This window comes from Poecilia latipinna, unplaced genomic scaffold, assembly GCF_001443285.1.
Source record: "Poecilia latipinna isolate Pla-1442-1.1 unplaced genomic scaffold, P_latipinna-1.0 Scaffold990, whole genome shotgun sequence".
NCBI classification, from domain to species: domain Eukaryota; kingdom Metazoa; phylum Chordata; class Actinopteri; order Cyprinodontiformes; family Poeciliidae; genus Poecilia; species Poecilia latipinna.
Window position 1 is genome coordinate 291,375 of NW_015113606.1, and position 19,503 is coordinate 310,877.

Below are 19,503 nucleotides of genomic sequence, written 5' to 3' on the forward strand. Positions count from 1 at the left end.
AGAGAGAGAGAGACCGGGGGAGAGGATGGGGGGGATTGAGTGAACTGGGGCTTAAAAAGGTATTTGTCTGTTTGGCTCCAGTCATGGCCGGGAGCTCAGAGAAAATACCCATCGCGACAGCGGAACCAGAGGACCAGCATCACTTCATGCCTCCGGTGAGTTGCTTGGTGCAAGACGAAGCTGTGGCACCCTGCTGTGCATCCCCCTAAGGGTGACCAGCTCAGTCAAACCACAAAAGTCTCATGTGTCGTTTTGTTGTTTGTTGCTCGTGCCGAACCCGTCCAGGCCTACTCTGCCGTGGCGGTGAAACCGGCCTCCACCGGACGCCTGCTGAAGGCCGGGATCGCCGTGCTGGTGACCGGAGCCGTTCTGCTGCTGCTGGGAGCCGCAGGCGCTTTCTACTTCTGGAACAACAACGAGAAACACGTAAGAGTGACGTTTCACACCTGCGGCTCTGTGTGCGGGAGAAACTCTCAGCCCGCCTGAGACGTAACGTGGGTCGATGAGAAAGACGATAGAGAAGATAGTGCAGTCTGATGAGAGGTTCTGGTTTATTATTGTATGCATATTGAAATGTGTTCGTTAGCATTAAAGGGCACAGACTCTTTTTCTTATGCTTCGTGTCTTTGTTTACAGGGTTGTATCCAGTGGTTCTTTGGTTGCTGCAGTTCCATTAAAGCACAGATTTAAAAAAGGGAGGGATGTGACTAATCAGTTTGTACCAGTAGAGCTCAAATACCCCCAAACTCCTCTCTCCTTTTCCATATCCACTTAGAAAAATAAAATAAAAACGACTCTCTTTGGAGAAAATGGCAGTCTAGAAAGACGTCTGTTGAATATGTTCATAATGGAGGAGGAAAAAAAAAAAAAGCTTATTAGTCATCGGTGTTAGGATGTCCAACTTGTTTGAATTAAAGTCCCAGCAGATCAAAACAGATGGAGGAGCTCAATTTTTTATTTTATTTTTTTTTAAATTGTTGGTATTTAGGCAAACCGAGAAGTGTAAATCATCCGCCTCCTCTCTGTGGTACAGTGTGAGGCAAATGAATGGAGCCATTGTGCTGTGGGATCCTGAACTGGTGCAACGAGGGGGAGAGGAGTGGGGCGAGGGGCCCCTCTCTCTCTCTCTCTCTCTGGTCCCGCCGAAGCTCCGGGGGCAAGAGGTGGAAAACACGAGCGGCAAAACGCAGTCGGCGGCGAGCGCGCTTTCTGCTCCTGAGAGACTGGAAGGGTCTGTGGCGAGGAAATGAGACGAAACGAGATAGACGGACGGCCAGACTAAACCGAGTGCGGAATGCGTGTCTCAGAAAGAGGATGTGAGGAAAGTAATGTGGGACTTTTGTGGAAAAGTGTCAGGTTTAACTCAGAGAAGGGCAGAGGTGAATGTGAGAGAACAAAAAGACACTGTTGACCGTCCGACCTTGCGAGGCAGACTGAGGAGTTGGGTTGGTATTTCGGGTTCTTCTTTAAACATTTGCGTACAGATCCCATTCGTGTCTAGTCCATTTTGGCGTTCCACTGGGCTCTGCTTTAGGGCAGTCGCTGTTTCTGCTCCCTCTTGGTTTGATACTGATATCTTTTAAGGATATTTCCAATCACTCGCTGTGTTTCCATTACATTAGTGTGCAAACCTTTGTTAATATTCCACTAATATAAAAAAAAACAACACCACAATTTAGTAATTGCGATGTTTCCATTAAATAAGAAACCCAATTGAAATCACAGTTTGCCTCAAGATAAGTTATTAAATAAATCCCATGCCCTCATCCTCGTACCACTTCCTGTCCTTCTTGGCTACATCCATGTACAGAAAATGTTCCTGTCCCTTTAATTTCGGCGTTCCACAGGACTCTGCTTTAGGCCTTTTCCTGCTCTACCTGCTCCCTCTCGGTCCGGTCACTTTTTAAGAATATTTCCCATCACTAGACAAGTTGTTGTTACAAAAGAGCACAAAACTATGTTGGCATTCTGCTGATGTCAAGAAAACAAAATTTCGCCATTGTGGTGTTTCCATTATATAAGAAACGCAATTAACATTACCCATGAATACATTTAATCGCACTATAAGTCATTAAAAAAAGACAAAAATTGCAGTTTGCAAGTTTGTTCCTGCTGGGCCCCTGACTGGTCTTCATGTAACTCCACTTCTAATGTATCTTCATCGACTCCCTGCTGATTCTCTGGTGCATTTCAAGACATTGGTTCTGAACTGGGGAGCTCTACATGGACACACACTGATCTACACCACAAACTTTTGCATCCCTGCACCTCCATCAGGGCCTTGAGGTCCTGTGAAGTCTTGCCGATTGTCCCCCATTCAAGCCTAAATACTAAAGCAGACAGAGGTTCCTCTCCTGTGGCTCCAACTCCCTTCCTCCGACTCCAGTATCATTTGTTTTGTGTATTTGTTATTTTGTTTGTTGAAGGACTTTTAAAAAAAAAAATCTTGAACAGCATATCAGTGTGGGGTGGGTTCACTCTCAGGACCCTCATATCTTACCTGCCGGTCTGAAACTATGCATGTCGGCCACAGAGCCTCCAAACATCCCCACACCTTCTGGCCTTTCCCACTTTTTACGATACAACGGCACAGTTCAGTATGAATTTGTAAACATTTTATGCAGTAGATCAACTGAAAAATGTGCGTTACAGTGAGGGAAAGAAGATTTTCAAATATGTTATACCAAAATGAATTGAAGCATGGCCGACTGAAGGTTTACTGACTTCGCACATCTAGAAACTGAATATTTATATGACAGCAACGTAGACTAGAAGTAACATAACAACATAATGAAGGGCTTGAGAACCGGTTCTCTGGGTATATACTTGATTTTAGAATTAATGGTAATTAAAAAAAAAAAAGGAAATTTTTGTGAATATTTATAAAACACTTCGGATCGGCATAATGAAGCTTCCAGGGATGTGGGTGTCAGCTCAGCTCCACGGTTGCTGTAGCAACGGGAGGAAACTTTTGCTCCTAGAGTCTAAGCAGCATTTCTCTGACGAAGAAATGAACCTGTAATAACTGGCTGTCTAATGAACTGAGACACGTATAGGGAACAGTCACTGTGTGTGTGTGTGTGTGTGTGTGTGTGTGTGTGTATGTGTGTGTGTGTGTGTGTGTGTGTGTGTAGGTGTGTGTGTAGGTGTGTGTGTGTATGTGTGTGTGTGTGTGACCTTGCACTACCATGGTGCAACATCTGTGCTAATTATCCGTTTAAGACACAAAGTACGTAGTGACAGATCTGGTGAAAAAGAGACTGATTGTATGATAAATAAAGAAATGAGTTTCTTTGTTCTTAAGAAATGAATGGTGCTATTTCCAGGGTTTCACCTGGTGGATCTGCCACTCATCATAAGAAGAACTTCTCAGTCCAATGAACGTTTGTAAATGGCATAATGAGAAGCACTGATGTGATGCATGTAGAAGGCGGAGTGTCGGAAAGAGTAGCAGCGTCTTAAAGAGACAGAAGCCCAATTTCAAGGGGTCAAATTGAAAAGTCAGATTTCTTCTAAGATACAGCATTTTTAGACCTGGAGGTTACATACATACTTATTTCATAGTGCTATGAACTGTGCAGATGGAAAATACATAATAGTGCCCCTTTAAGATACAATGAATGCAAGAACATAGCATTCACAGATACTGACCAAAACTGTTGAAATTACAAAATCTTACCAAGAATTTTTTTGGTCTAGTTTTATTGTGAAAATATCTTAGTAAACTTGAAATAAGACTAAACAAACTTACTAGTAACATTTTAGCAAGACATAGCAGCTTGTTTGAGTAAATAATTCCTTAATATTGATGAAAAACAACTTGATCCATAGGCAGATAAATTAACTTATAACAAAGAGAAAATGTCAAGTTAGAAGACAAATAATCTGCAAAATGGAAAAAAGTTTTTTTCTTAGCAATATTAAGGAATTACTTACTTAAAACAAGTATCTATATCTCATTAAAAAGTCACTAGAAATCAACTTTTGTCAAGCTCACTAAGATATTTGCACTAGAAACTAGACCAAAAATACTTTGTAAGATTTTGTGTTTTTGCAGAGCAATAATCTTCTATTACATGGACTTTGTTCTTGAGATTCTCCAAAGTCATAGTTTATCATTCTGATTACGAGAAACGGTTTAAATTATGCATTAATTTGTGCTGCTCGGTCACATTAAATCCTCAAAAAAAAAAAAAAAAATTAAATAAAACCTCACCGAAGTTTGTGGTAACGTAACAAAACATGACAAAGTGTGTGGAGCGTGTTCTTTGTGGCTCATCGTTTGCGTGTTTGTGTGTGTGTGTGTGTGTGTGTGTGTGTGGGTGTGTGTGTGTGTGTGTCCACAGGTCTACAATGTCCACTACACTATGAGCATCAACGGCAAGGTGGAGAAGGGCTCCATGGAGATCGACCCCGCCAACAACATGGAGACGTTCAGCACGGGCAGCGGCACCGACGAGGCTCTGGAGGTCCACGACTTCGAGATAGTGAGTTTCATGCGAAGCGATCGGAGAACATCGCGGCGCCGTTGGCCGCGTCGGAGGAATCAGTGAGATTGGTCGGAACAACGGCGGCTCCTCTCGGGGGTCGGGGGAAGATTGGCTCATTAACCCGGTGGAGGAATGAAGAACAAGTAGACATCGGATCCCCTCGGGAAAAAATCAGTGTCGAGATGCGTCGGCCCTCTGATTTCCGGCACATTCAGACTGGTGGTTTTTGACCTTTAATTAAAGAGCCCCAATCAGGCTAATCAGAGAAGTGCGGCGGCGGTTGACGGCGCTGAATATTAAAATTTTGACCTTTAATCACAGTCCCTTTGATCCTTTTTTTTTCATATATATTTGAAGTTGTGCACAAATGCATCATATCTGGAGTGTGACATTATTGGTGAGGTGAACAGATATAAACTCGCCCTTTCAAAAACTTTTTCAGGGAATTACAGGCATCCGGTTTTCGGGGGGAGACAAGTGCTTCATCAGGACCCAGGTTAAAGCTCAGCTCCCAGACGTGGAGCCTCTGATCAAGGACCCGATCACATTTGAACTGGTGAGATGAATTTCTTTGTGGGTTTTTTTTTTTTTTTTCATTTGCGTACTTGCTGCTCTTTATCCCTGCAATGAGCTAAAATCTGATGAACTGTGAATTTATTTTGCTTTGTCAAAAAACAGACGATAAATCATTTATAACTGATTGTTAACATTTTAGCTTGGATTTCCTCTGTTGCAAACATATCTGCTGGTTATACTGTGTAACCAACATGTTTCATCCGTTGTGAAGAGACGGAAACCCATCTGAAAAGAAGTATTTAGTCAGATGTGTGCCCAGCTTGTGCGTGATCGGCTTTGTCTTTGTACGAAATGCTTTTTCAGCCTTTGTTCCATTTATTCAAGAGACGGAAAATTATATCTGTAATTCCTCAGCCTAATTATGAATCGTGCTTTGGTTAAAACCAACTCAGCCGGCAGCACAATCGTCTAAAATGTATTCAGTTCTCTGTGCCACTCAGTTTGGAAGCTAATGGTTCCTCTGCAGTGGTGATGTTCAAACGTTTTGCTACAGGGGCCAACTTAAAAGTACTTGTGATTTTTTTTTTCACCCCCTCACCCCCCAATAAAAAACTGTGATTCAGATTCAAATTTTAATTAATTTCACCTACACTTTAATTGAATAAAGTACTATTTTTTTTTTGTAGAAAGGGGATGTAGAAATCATAGTAGCTCCAAAACAGAAAAATTTTCCCATCATGCAGTTTCCTGATTTTTTGGGGGTTTGAATGTTTTCTGTTTTGTTGATCAGAGCAGCAAGAATTGAGATAGGAGTCCCTCCTCCCTCGAAACGCATGCATGAGTTGGGAGGAGAAACTGCCTCTGTGGCGTCGACCTGACGGAAAAAGTATTCACAGTTTGCGTCCAGGATGTGTGGGGTCTGCAGAGATATTAGCAGCTAGAACCTGCACAAGTCCTGATGTGCAATGGAGCGTGAGGGCTGTACTAAGGAAAGATTTTAAAAATGTATTTACAAGAATAAAGTCATAAAATGATGAAAAGACGTCATTAATATTACAAGAATAAAACCAGAATATCATGACAATAAAGCTGTAATATTAAGAAAGTAAAGTTGAAATAATATGAGAATAAAGTCGCAATAATTTAAGAATGAAGTTATATTTTGAGAATAAAGTTGTGTGAGAATCATTATGACTTTATTCTGGTGATTTTACAACTTTACTATTGTAATTGTATGACTTCATTCTCTTAAGTTTATTATTGTTATTTTCTTTGCGTGGGTCTAACACTGTCGTGCTGATGACCAGCAAGTTTTCCGACATACTGTGCTTATCTAACCTTTTCTGATTTCCCAAATGGAAACAACAAAACAATCCAAGCAGAAAAGTGAAAGGCTGCCCAGCGGTCCTGAGTTTAGCATCTAACATGGCTGCTGCACCTTAAAAACACTGTGGAAAATGAGAGGTAAAATCTATGTATTTATGACTTCTGAATAGCATTAGCTGTTAGCATTAGCTCTCCTTCTTAATGAAACGTGAATGACAGTTTGGTCAGCTACAAGGTTTTTAACCAGGGGTGCACCGATTTATCGTCCAGCCGATTTCTTTCATTTTGGGAAATCGGTAATTGGCCGATTTTTACATATGAAGGCGATCTTATCTAGTTTGGCAAATGTGTAAAAATCAAACACTGTCCTCTTTTACTCTCTGGTGAGAAAGGTTTGGACTGACAGATTGGCCCTCCAAGTCATGTCTGCACGTTCACAATTAATAGTGACCCCACTGTTGCCAACTGGACAACTTTCTTGCTATATTGAGCAACATTTCAAAAAAAAAAAAAAAAAAAAAAAAGGGATCGGCCAAAATTGGAATCGACATATTGAGCTTTTTTAAAAGATCGGTAATCGGCGATCGTGCAGCCCTATTTTTAACCCTTAGCGCGTGTTTATGTGGAGCGTTGTTGAAGTTTAAGGGATTAATAAATGTAGCCCGTGTCGCACGCTCGCAATTACAAATCCTAAAGCTCCTCACAGGTATTTATGAAAACTAATTCTCTATACTTAACATCACTGCTCTAAACAGCTGCCACTTTTTAATTACCGCTAATGCGAGCTCAGAAATTTAAGCAAGTCACCTATCAGGACCACACAGGTGAGTAGTGACAGCTTGCGAGGGTAACACACACACACACAGACACATACATATACATATATATATATATATATATATATATATATATATATATATATATATACACGCACACAGTAGGAGGACTTGCACGTCGTGTGTGTGTCGTGTGTGAGGATTGTTATCACAAAAACACACCACAGCGTGTGATTGCTCAATTGAGGCCGCGTGATAATTAAAATCATTTAGTTCTGGGTAAGCCTCGCATCCGCATAAATCCGCATCAGCACCAGCCGCTTCCCCCGTCGACGCATACGCTCACAAACACTCCCACGTGAACGCAACAACAACACAATTAATTATCACGCAAGGCTGCTCTTATTGCCTCTGTCTGCCCCATAAACGATCATTTATTTCACATTTGCGCTCGGGTGTGTGTTTGCGTTATTGCCTCATAAATGATCGTGGGTGCGCCGCGCGCGTGTGTTTGTGTGTGTGTACGCCACGTGTGAAGCCCGCGTGTGTTTGGAAGACATGGAGATGTCGTTATAATGGTTGCTGCAGGCTGGTCATTTGCTATAATTTAGAATGATGGGAAATATGGGTTAGATAAGCGCACACACACACGCACACACACACACACACAAACCCCCCTCCTTGATCCAGTGGGAGCGGGTCAGATAAACTCTTATCAGTCAGACGAGCAGTGAAGAAGGACCCCCTGCTTTTATTTGTCCCTCCAGCAAATTATTTTGAGCTGGGGAAGAAAAAAAAAAGAAGAAGAAGAAGTCATTTCTGAACGGTTCCCTAAACGTGACTTTGGTTGGTGCAGTGCAGCCTGTGGGCGAGATCATCCCAGCAGACTTTCCCCTCTTCCTCTCCTGCGGGCTGTGGACACACACAACACGTATGTTTATGGGGTGAGACCTCATTCGGATCTTAAGCAGACTCCCGTCCATGCAGGACGTCAAACCTCTTCACCGCTGCCCCCCTCCCCCCTCCGTCGGATGCTGACGAGAGCCGACGTTAACGTGCGTGCGGCCAAATGTCAGCGCGAAAGCAAAAATCTACATATTGCAGCCTGGAGTGCCTTCGGGCTTGACTTTATAATCCCAAAACGGAGCGTTAACGGGGCGCCGATAATGAGGATTAGATTTGGACATGATGCGGAGAGTGTGGGTTATTTAAAGGGGAGTGACAAAATACAGAAAAACCCCGGCAGCAAACTATTGTTTTGTTCTTGTAATGTCTGCTTGGGAATGACTTTCGCAGTGATACACCTTAAAATATGTACTCGTTGTTTTTAATGGGATATTTGCTATAGACCGACACAAAGCCAGTTCATAATTATGGAAGGAAAATGAAACGTGGTTTTGAAAGTATGTGAAGGATGACACTGCAAAAAAAACACAAAATCTTACCAAGTAGTTCTGGTCTGGTTTGTAGAGCAAATATATTAGTACACTTGAATTAAGATAAACTTTTCAGCAAGAAACAGGTGCTTGTTTTAAGTCAACGATTCCTTAATATTGATGAAAAAGTACTGGCTTTAATAGTTTGTCATCAACATTAAGAAATAGTTGACTTACAAGAAACTCCTATATCTGACTGAAAAGCTTATTTTAAGTTAGTTTAGTATTATTTCAAATCTACTAAGATATTTGCACTGGGTAGGATTTTGGGTTTTTGAAGCGTAAATAAAACTCTGTGCAAAAAGAAAAAAAAAGGCTTCATAGGTCACTTAATTAGGCTGCAGTCTGTCCACTGTGATCGTACTGAAGGACTGGGTCTAATTCTTTGTGTTTCCACAGATACATTCTGTTGACCTTTCTGCGTGTTTCTTTCCAAGTTCAGCTCTATTTTAGATGTTTAAGTAAATGTGCGGCTGGAGTTTTTAATTGCCTGAACTATTTGTGATTGCCACTCCAGATAATTAACAACGGATGTTATTACCTGTGGGACCTTCTGGCATCCTGGAGGTGGCTGCCTCTGCAAAGTGTTGGCAGCTACCAGGTCTGAGAAGTATAGGCTGATAGACAAACAGAAACATATACTGAAACCTTAAGCTTAATATGGATTCTCACATAAACATATTCCATAGCAAGTAATATAGTAAGTTCATCTTGAGTAAATAAATGCATAAACGTTTCACTTTATTTCTTGTGCTGTAAATTATTTGAATGGTTTCTATATTTGTTACCCAGTGTGACCTTGATCTAAGGCAGGTTACAGCTTTTATTTTCCCCAGATAAGGGGAGCTAAATGTTGGCTAAAACTATCGAAATATCTAAACCTGTTAAACTACAAATGTGTCTACTTCCAGACCAAGTAATATTGTGAATTTCTAATGTATACACAACATCTCTGTAGCTATGAAACATGCATGCTTCTATGAAAAATTCATGAAACTCTTACTAAACAAGCTTCGACTCAGCCACCTTAGCATAATGCATCCATATTTTAGCTATGGAAGCCATAACAACCGGAGTCAGCGATAGCGGAAAATTGGCCAATCACAGACGACCTATTGTTTCTTTTTCTACACTTTGTTCATTATTAAACTACAGATTGATATTTTGAGATCACAGACAGCTACAGGTGTTAATCCCCCCCACTCCCCTCCCGCCCAAAAACCAGCATCGCTACTGGCCCCTGAATGGTCCGCGCATGGGACGTTCAGTGCAGCTAATGACGTTTTGGCGTAAATTCGACGCCATATTTATGGCAAGAAATTGAAGCTTCCGTCGTGTAGAGTAGGTTATCCAAAGACGAGGAAGAACATACAAGTATACGGAAACGACTGGCTGTGACTCTGAGTGCGTTTCATTTTTATTCTTCCCTGCAGGGCGACGAGGTGATGCCAGCCAAATTCGAGGACGATCTGATCCTGGTGGCAGCAGGACCGCCTCTGTCCGACTCCTCCTTCCTCAGCAGCAAGATCATGGACCTGTGTGAAGACCTGCCCATCTTCTGGCTCCGTCCCACACACTCACCCGGTATGCAAAACAACAAAAAACGAAAAAACATTTCAGATCCGACACAGAAAGGATTTGAACAGCCAAACAGAGTGCTTACACAGAACAAAGATAACATGGGTCAAATGGGTTGAAGTATTTTTCTATTTAACATCGCTGCCGTTTGATCTGAATTGTGTTTTGAAGATTCCCAGAGAGCGTGAATCGAGAATTTTTAGCATGCACTGAGGTCAAAAGCTATATATATATATATATATATATATATATATATATAGCATTTGTTTATCTTCCCACTTCATCTGATGATCTTGAAGTCCGCTGCCCGGGAAGCGGCCGTGCGACATTAGTGCCACTCCGCTCCTAAATTTGGCCCGCTGTCAGATAGTGACACTGTGACGTGTTGCAGGCGGCCAGAGGAAGAGCAGAGCCGCTCCTCGCGAGCGCCGGCAGGCAGCTGTTCCGGTGGAGGACGAGGACGGGGAGGCGCAGTTCAACCCGGAGAACCCCTATCAGGTGAGTCACACGCGCTCCCTCCGCGGTGTTTACATCCGGCCGGAGCGCTCCGAGCTGTCCGTTCGGATACGAGGGGCGCTACCTGAGAAGGCCTTTTCCCCGCGGAGAGTTTCTCACATCTACGGGAGCCGCAGCAGATGCTGGGGTCACGGCGGAGGGGCTCGGCACGTCACTGCACATCTTTTAGTGCATGTATTTTCTCCGCGCGGCTGTCTAAAGCTTTCCTTTTCAGGAATGAGGCTGTATGAATAATTTCATCGCCCTCAACCCCCTGCATTTCTTCTCCGTGGCCCCCGCTGCCCTGTTTAAACAGCCCCCATACTGATACAGAGGTTTTTGAGTATAGCCAAAAATTGTACTCAAGAGTAGTAGTGCTACTTCAACATGTTTTCACTTAAGTAAAAGTACAAAGTACCTGTCCAAGAAAGTACTCAAGAGTAAAAAGGAGTGTTTTGTAAAAAAGCATAATTTGTAGTAACTGATCAAAGCACAAATCGTTATCCTAACCCTAACCTTAACCCAGACGGAGTAAAATATGTTACGTGGAAATTTTGGTATTTTAAAGGGACAATATTATGTGTTTTCTAGTTGCATAGCACCATTTTATAGTGTAATGTTAACTTGAGTTGCCATAAAAATGCTGTAAATATCGAATATGCCTTAGTAATTTAATGCCTTAAGATGGCACAGCTGTCTCTTTAAGAAACTCCTCTTTCTGAAACTCCATCTTCAGGTTAATTGCTCCTCAATTAATCCTTTAACATTTTTACCATTTCACTAGGAAGTAGCTCCTATATTGAGCTCAGATGTGCAGTGCCACCAGGTGTTTGCCAATGTCTGTTGGCTAGTCTTAAGGAGCTGAGTGGGCTTTATGGAGGAACTGAGGAGGAACTTTGTTGTTGAAGGCGGGGCTAGGTCCCCCGCCCCAGGCGTTTTGCACAATTGAATGGGTGTCATGGAGACTAAAGGATTTCTCAAACATGCATGAAAGAATCAAGACAACACTCCAGGTATGTTTTTGATGATGGAACAACATCCAACAGCTAAAAAAAGTAGATTTTATGTAATACTGCCCCGTTTAAAGACCAAAATGAAAATAATTCATGTAAATAACATAATTAAATCAGGCAAAATTATTATTCCAATTCAATTTCTTTCTATGTAAAGCTTATGGGAAACATTAACAAAAACTTCAGGCACGTGTCCGATGGATGTTTGGTTGAAACGTGTTTGTTCTTCATTCAGTAAAGTTACTCACAGTGAGTAGAACATCCAGAAATTTTACTCGAGTGAGAGTAGCGATACTTCAGAGTAATATTACTCAAGTAAAAGTAAGTGAGTAAATGTAGCTAGTTACTACCAACCTCTGCCTACTTACACATCCTTCCTTCCCTTCCAGCCTCCTCTCCTTTCATCACAGCCCTGACAACTGCAGGCAGGATTAAACCGAATACTAACAGGGGGTAAAAAAAAAAAAAAACACACATGTGACCTCCCTGCCTCCCAATCCTGCCAGCTGAAAAATCCATATTTAACAGGGCTGAAATGAGATCTTTTCACTGCTAAACATGCCCACGAGGAAAACGAGCCACTCAAGTCTGACTGCTTCCCCCTCTCTTCCCCTCCCTCCTCTCCCTGCAGCGAGGACTGGAGGGCGAGCAGGGCGCCCCGGACATCGACCCCATGCTGGACCACCAGGGCGTGTGCTGCAATGAGTGTCGCCGCGGCTACACCCACTGTCAGAGGATCTGCGAGCCGCTCGGCGGCCACCAGTCCTGGCCGTACCACTTCCGAAACTGCAGGGTGGCCTGCAGAGTTATCATGCCCTGCAAATGGTGGGTGGCGCGCATCATGGGGCTGGTGTAAGAAAGCCACCAGTACTCGCCCGAGATGCGGCAGAGCCCAGGAGGGAGGGACGGGGTTCAAAGGGAGGTGAGATGAAGGGAAAAGTTATTAAAAAAAAGAAGAAGAAAAGAAGGAGGGGGGGAGTTACTTAATAACATCTACTGTAGGTAGCTAAGTCTAAGCAGATTTGTTCAAAAGCAACTTGCATTAGTAGCTGTGTTTATGAATTCTAGATGCATATAAAGCTGATCTGACATTGAAAGGCAAACGCAGTGGCGGCACATCCTTTCATGCTGTAAAAACACACACACACACACACACACACACACACACACACACACACTGCAGCTACTAATCTGGGGTCTTCTGAGCTAGAGCGCAACATGCTACCTAGAAAACAGAGATGGTGACATTACTTAATGTAGACGCGTAGGAAAAGCTTGCATTAATAGAGCCTGTGATTTACGTTGCCTAAAATTCTGTACATAAATATCTACAAAGGACTCCAGAAGAAGTCGGTGGATTTGCAGAACCGTACATCCGGAGGTTTCCGATGTTGAATAAGAGAAACTTAGATGCATTTTATTAGGATTTTATGATTTTATGTGATAACTCAGCATGAACAGGGTACATGGGCAGAGTTGGAGGGAAAGGTTAAATACAGGATGGTGGAAGAAAACCTGTCTTTGGGCAGACCGCCCCTTTCTAAAGCCGCCCTGCGTCACTGCCCATATGAAATCCTTCCACTGGAAGCCAGAGCTGCATATGGAAGGATTTGCTTTAGAAATCTAAAACAAGCTGAAGTTCAATCGGTTTTAATCACAAACAATAAAAACAGAGGTGATATTTGATTGGCTATATCCTTCCAGGTGGCTCTGATATAGCAATAAAAGATTAAAAGGGATCAACCTTTTCTACATCTTGGTGACCAAAATGCTAACAATCAGGAAGAGAAGTCATTTATGGCTCCATCGTAATCAAAGCAGTCATTACAATGTCACAGTTTCTCACTATTGGTCAGATTCACAGATGCACTTTCAAGCCAGAACGCCCAACGTCCAGAGATAAAGCAAATAGATGTAAAAATATGAGATGTCTGTAGTATCCCCACAGCATGACGCTTCCACCACCATGTCAGGTAAATTGAAGGTGACTGATTGTACTTGTAATAGGGTGTTTCAGAGTAAAGACACATCACACTTTTAAGATTGTTAAAAAAAAAAAAACATGTTTCACTTTACAGCCGGGCGCCTTTTTGTTGAATGAAAACCCAAATAAAATCCATTGGAAGAGGCTCCGGGGGTGTGAATACTTATGCCTGTTGACATTTCAGATAATATTAGCTTCAGCTCTTTTCACAAGTTACCTTTAACAAAACAATGTGCTTTTTTCCCTCCAAATTTCCATCTAAATGTAGCTGTACCTCCACTCCAAACTTTTCAAAGTGCAATATCATGAAATAAAACTTTTTTGCTTGTTTTTTTAAGTAAACTTCTAGGTTTCAAGCGTCTTTATTCTGTTATAGATCAAAAGAATATATGTTATCTGATCACACGTCTTGCATGTATCGCCGGTTTCCTTCAGTGTTCTCTGAGAAGCGTCTCATCTGGTCCCTGCTCCAAAGGCCCCAGCAGAAAGTTTTTCCAGAGTTCTTTAATGTGAGAGTCGAAGATCTAGAACTCTTTAATGAGACTAAAGACTCTGCAGCCCGTCACGCTCCCAGATCTTACCCACGATGCAAAGCGCTTAGCTCCTTTTGATGTCGCAGAGCCGCCTCGGGCAGGGGTAGGGGGTAAGGATGGGGGCGGTGTGTGTTTTTTTGTGTGTGTGAAGGATACTAGAGGAGTGTGTGTGCGAGTGCGTGAGTGAGAGAGAGAGAAAAGTAAAGTGTCACGGAGCGAAGAGTTCCATCCAGAGTCACAAATGGCTGTTTGATCATCAGGAGAGATGAAACGATGTGTGATGAATTTAACACTTAACTCAGTGTGAGAGGCTTGATGATGTGGTTAGGGAGGCTGATCCATATTAATGCTCTCCTGGCTTGGTAGGACGCCCCCCCTCACAGCTGCTGCATACCGGGTCTCTGCCCGTTTCACCAACTCACATTGAAGACCTTTTTAAGAGCATTGTGAATAAAATTTAATACCTGTATTTCCACAGAAATATCCAAACTTCATTTATATAACTGGCAATAAATTTGAACTTACCCATGATGGACACAAAAGGTAGCTAGCTAGCTAGCAAGGGAGTATTAGCAGCTAGCTAGCAGCAGCCTCAACCGTTTCAAATCACAGAACACAATGAAGATGTCTGACTCAAACCTGCAACAAAAAAATTACATGGAATATACAACAGTATATACCAATACCGATACTTTTTATGTTTGATATCAAACATCTGACTTTCTGGTGGTTTTCTGGTTTGACACAATTTGGATTAAAGTGTCTATGAAATACTTGAATAATATTAACTTGATTTGTGTGCATTTTTCCTAAATAAAGTGCAAAAAAAAAGATAATTCCAGCAAATCACTACAGAATCTTTCAGGTAGAACAGTTTAGAAACTGCAATGCAAAAATAAAACTAAATTTGAAGAGGGAAACTGGAACAAAAGCATTGATCTCACCACTCAAATATCGAGCAGATAAGGTCTTGGTATCGATATTTTGTATCGATTTGGTGGCCTCTAATATACAAGATGAAACAGTCCTGTCCAGACAAAATTTAAGAGCTGCAATCAACATGCTAAAGGCCAACTTAATTTTTTTAATCAATTTAAGACTTCTTAAAAAAAATACACCGACACCCTGTGCATTTACAGCACGAAAGCTTCCCTCGTCTTCGGCTGCATCCTCGTCCTTGGACAAACAACCTGAGGTGAGGGGGAGCTTCTTCCGTCTCGATACCGATCACGCTGCAGTAAGTAAACCCTGTCCTCAAGGCGTCAGCCGTATCTCAACCGCCTGCTCTCGTATCAGTGAGACCACATTTCACCGCTGCCGGCGTATAATCGCAGCACGCGGCTCCCCCTCCCCGTCCCAATACGTTGCCATCTTCGAGTCTGAGTGATGCGTTCAGGGACTTCCCGTCCGGTTCGCAACAGACTCCAGACAGTAACAACACAGTACACAGATTTACAGCCCAAACAAGAAATCTTTTTTATTTACAATGAGGCTTGAGTCACACTGATGGAACGCCATGTGCTGAGCCATTGGCCGACGAGTCAAGAAACAGAGCACTGGTGCAGACTCTTCACAGGAAGAAAAAAATAATAATTCACTTGTAGTTCTTATCCTAAGCAATTGTACATTTTTTTTACACTCTGCTGAAGACGGCAAATTGTGAAAAGGCTTCCAAACAGAAAGGCTGTGGCTGTTTAGAGAAAACTCATCTGAAGGCTGAATAGCTGCATTTCAGGTCTACCGATTCCCTTTTTAAGTCCATCGGCCTCTTAAAATAAAATAAAAAAAACCAGATCATTCACATTTCAAACCCAATCAGTTGATAAGCTTGTTTTCGGTGGAGAGATAATGGGAATGCAGCNCATGTGACCTCCCTGCCTCCCAATCCTGCCAGCTGAAAAATCCATATTTAACAGGGCTGAAATGAGATCTTTTCACTGCTAAACATGCCCACGAGGAAAACGAGCCACTCAAGTCTGACTGCTTCCCCCTCTCTTCCCCTCCCTCCTCTCCCTGCAGCGAGGACTGGAGGGCGAGCAGGGCGCCCCGGACATCGACCCCATGCTGGACCACCAGGGCGTGTGCTGCAATGAGTGTCGCCGCGGCTACACCCACTGTCAGAGGATCTGCGAGCCGCTCGGCGGCCACCAGTCCTGGCCGTACCACTTCCGAAACTGCAGGGTGGCCTGCAGAGTTATCATGCCCTGCAAATGGTGGGTGGCGCGCATCATGGGGCTGGTGTAAGAAAGCCACCAGTACTCGCCCGAGATGCGGCAGAGCCCAGGAGGGAGGGACGGGGTTCAAAGGGAGGTGAGATGAAGGGAAAAGTTATTAAAAAAAAGAAGAAGAAAAGAAGGAGGGGGGGAGTTACTTAATAACATCTACTGTAGGTAGCTAAGTCTAAGCAGATTTGTTCAAAAGCAACTTGCATTAGTAGCTGTGTTTATGAATTCTAGATGCATATAAAGCTGATCTGACATTGAAAGGCAAACGCAGTGGCGGCACATCCTTTCATGCTGTAAAAACACACACACACACACACACACACACACACACACACACACACTGCAGCTACTAATCTGGGGTCTTCTGAGCTAGAGCGCAACATGCTACCTAGAAAACAGAGATGGTGACATTACTTAATGTAGACGCGTAGGAAAAGCTTGCATTAATAGAGCCTGTGATTTACGTTGCCTAAAATTCTGTACATAAATATCTACAAAGGACTCCAGAAGAAGTCGGTGGATTTGCAGAACCGTACATCCGGAGGTTTCCGATGTTGAATAAGAGAAACTTAGATGCATTTTATTAGGATTTTATGATTTTATGTGATAACTCAGCATGAACAGGGTACATGGGCAGAGTTGGAGGGAAAGGTTAAATACAGGATGGTGGAAGAAAACCTGTCTTTGGGCAGACCGCCCCTTTCTAAAGCCGCCCTGCGTCACTGCCCATATGAAATCCTTCCACTGGAAGCCAGAGCTGCATATGGAAGGATTTGCTTTAGAAATCTAAAACAAGCTGAAGTTCAATCGGTTTTAATCACAAACAATAAAAACAGAGGTGATATTTGATTGGCTATATCCTTCCAGGTGGCTCTGATATAGCAATAAAAGATTAAAAGGGATCAACCTTTTCTACATCTTGGTGACCAAAATGCTAACAATCAGGAAGAGAAGTCATTTATGGCTCCATCGTAATCAAAGCAGTCATTACAATGTCACAGTTTCTCACTATTGGTCAGATTCACAGATGCACTTTCAAGCCAGAACGCCCAACGTCCAGAGATAAAGCAAATAGATGTAAAAATATGAGATGTCTGTAGTATCCCCACAGCATGACGCTTCCACCACCATGTCAGGTAAATTGAAGGTGACTGATTGTACTTGTAATAGGGTGTTTCAGAGTAAAGACACATCACACTTTTAAGATTGTTAAAAAAAAAAAAACATGTTTCACTTTACAGCCGTGCGCCTTTTTGTTGAATGAAAACCCAAATAAAATCCATTGGAAGAGGCTCCGGGGGTGTGAATACTTATGCCTGTTGACATTTCAGATAATATTAGCTTCAGCTCTTTTCACAAGTTACCTTTAACAAAACAATGTGCTTTTTTCCCTCCAAATTTCCATCTAAATGTAGCTGTACCTCCACTCCAAACTTTTCAAAGTGCAATATCATGAAATAAAACTTTTTTGCTTGTTTTTTTAAGTAAACTTCTAGGTTTCAAGCGTCTTTATTCTGTTATAGATCAAAAGAATATATGTTATCTGATCACACGTCTTGCATGTATCGCCGGTTTCCTTCAGTGTTCTCTGAGAAGCGTCTCATCTGGTCCCTGCTCCAAAGGCCCCAGCAGAAAGTTTTTCCAGAGTTCTTTAATGTGAGAGTCGAAGATCTAGAACTCTTTAATGAGACTAAAGACTCTGCAGCCCGTCACGCTCCCAGATCTTACCCACGATGCAAAGCGCTTAGCTCCTTTTGATGTCGCAGAGCCGCCTCGGGCAGGGGTAGGGGGTAAGGATGGGGGCGGTGTGTGTTTTTTTGTGTGTGTGAAGGATACTAGAGGAGTGTGTGTGCGAGTGCGTGAGTGAGAGAGAGAGAAAAGTAAAGTGTCACGGAGCGAAGAGTTCCATCCAGAGTCACAAATGGCTGTTTGATCATCAGGAGAGATGAAACGATGTGTGATGAATTTAACACTTAACTCAGTGTGAGAGGCTTGATGATGTGGTTAGGGAGGCTGATCCATATTAATGCTCTCCTGGCTTGGTAGGACGCCCCCCCTCACAGCTGCTGCATACCGGGTCTCTGCCCGTTTCACCAACTCACATTGAAGACCTTTTTAAGAGCATTGTGAATAAAATTTAATACCTGTATTTCCACAGAAATATCCAAACTTCATTTATATAACTGGCAATAAATTTGAACTTACCCATGATGGACACAAAAGGTAGCTAGCTAGCTAGCAAGGGAGTATTAGCAGCTAGCTAGCAGCAGCCTCAACCGTTTCAAATCACAGAACACAATGAAGATGTCTGACTCAAACCTGCAACAAAAAAATTACATGGAATATACAACAGTATATACCAATACCGATACTTTTTATGTTTGATATCAAACATCTGACTTTCTGGTGGTTTTCTGGTTTGACACAATTTGGATTAAAGTGTCTATGAAATACTTGAATAATATTAACTTGATTTGTGTGCATTTTTCCTAAATAAAGTGCAAAAAAAAAGATAATTCCAGCAAATCACTACAGAATCTTTCAGGTAGAACAGTTTAGAAACTGCAATGCAAAAATAAAACTAAATTTGAAGAGGGAAACTGGAACAAAAGCATTGATCTCACCACTCAAATATCGAGCAGATAAGGTCTTGGTATCGATATTTTGTATCGATTTGGTGGCCTCTAATATACAAGATGAAACAGTCCTGTCCAGACAAAATTTAAGAGCTGCAATCAACATGCTAAAGGCCAACTTAATTTTTTTAATCAATTTAAGACTTCTTAAAAAAAATACACCGACACCCTGTGCATTTACAGCACGAAAGCTTCCCTCGTCTTCGGCTGCATCCTCGTCCTTGGACAAACAACCTGAGGTGAGGGGGAGCTTCTTCCGTCTCGATACCGATCACGCTGCAGTAAGTAAACCCTGTCCTCAAGGCGTCAGCCGTATCTCAACCGCCTGCTCTCGTATCAGTGAGACCACATTTCACCGCTGCCGGCGTATAATCGCAGCACGCGGCTCCCCCTCCCCGTCCCAATACGTTGCCATCTTCGAGTCTGAGTGATGCGTTCAGGGACTTCCCGTCCGGTTCGCAACAGACTCCAGACAGTAACAACACAGTACACAGA

General features: G+C 42.6%; 1 protein-coding gene across 1 annotated transcript; it reads left to right on the forward strand.

Annotated features, from left to right (window-relative positions):
* The first annotated feature begins 47 nt into the window (after positions 1-47).
* Positions 48-13,520, forward strand: LOC106958494 (chondromodulin). Its single transcript, XM_015050419.1, has 7 exons — positions 48-155; positions 286-426; positions 4,347-4,487; positions 4,933-5,046; positions 9,978-10,128; positions 10,514-10,620; positions 12,262-13,520. Exons 1-7 carry the CDS (start codon positions 84-86, stop codon positions 12,484-12,486), a joined length of 951 nt encoding a protein of 316 aa, XP_014905905.1. The 5' UTR covers positions 48-83; the 3' UTR covers positions 12,487-13,520.
* Positions 13,521-19,503: the final 5,983 nt, after the last annotated feature.

Bases quoted from the DNA above. Each gene is read 5' to 3' on its own strand.
- LOC106958494 (XM_015050419.1), top strand. From the start codon at position 84: ATGGCCGGGAGCTCAGAGAAAATACCCATCGCGACAGCGGAACCAGAG. The intron at 156-285 runs GTGAGTTGCTTG...GAACCCGTCCAG, and splicing joins AGCATCACTTCATGCCTCCG to GCCTACTCTGCCGTGGCGGT. The intron at 10,621-12,261 runs GTGAGTCACACG...CTCTCCCTGCAG, and splicing joins ACCCGGAGAACCCCTATCAG to CGAGGACTGGAGGGCGAGCA.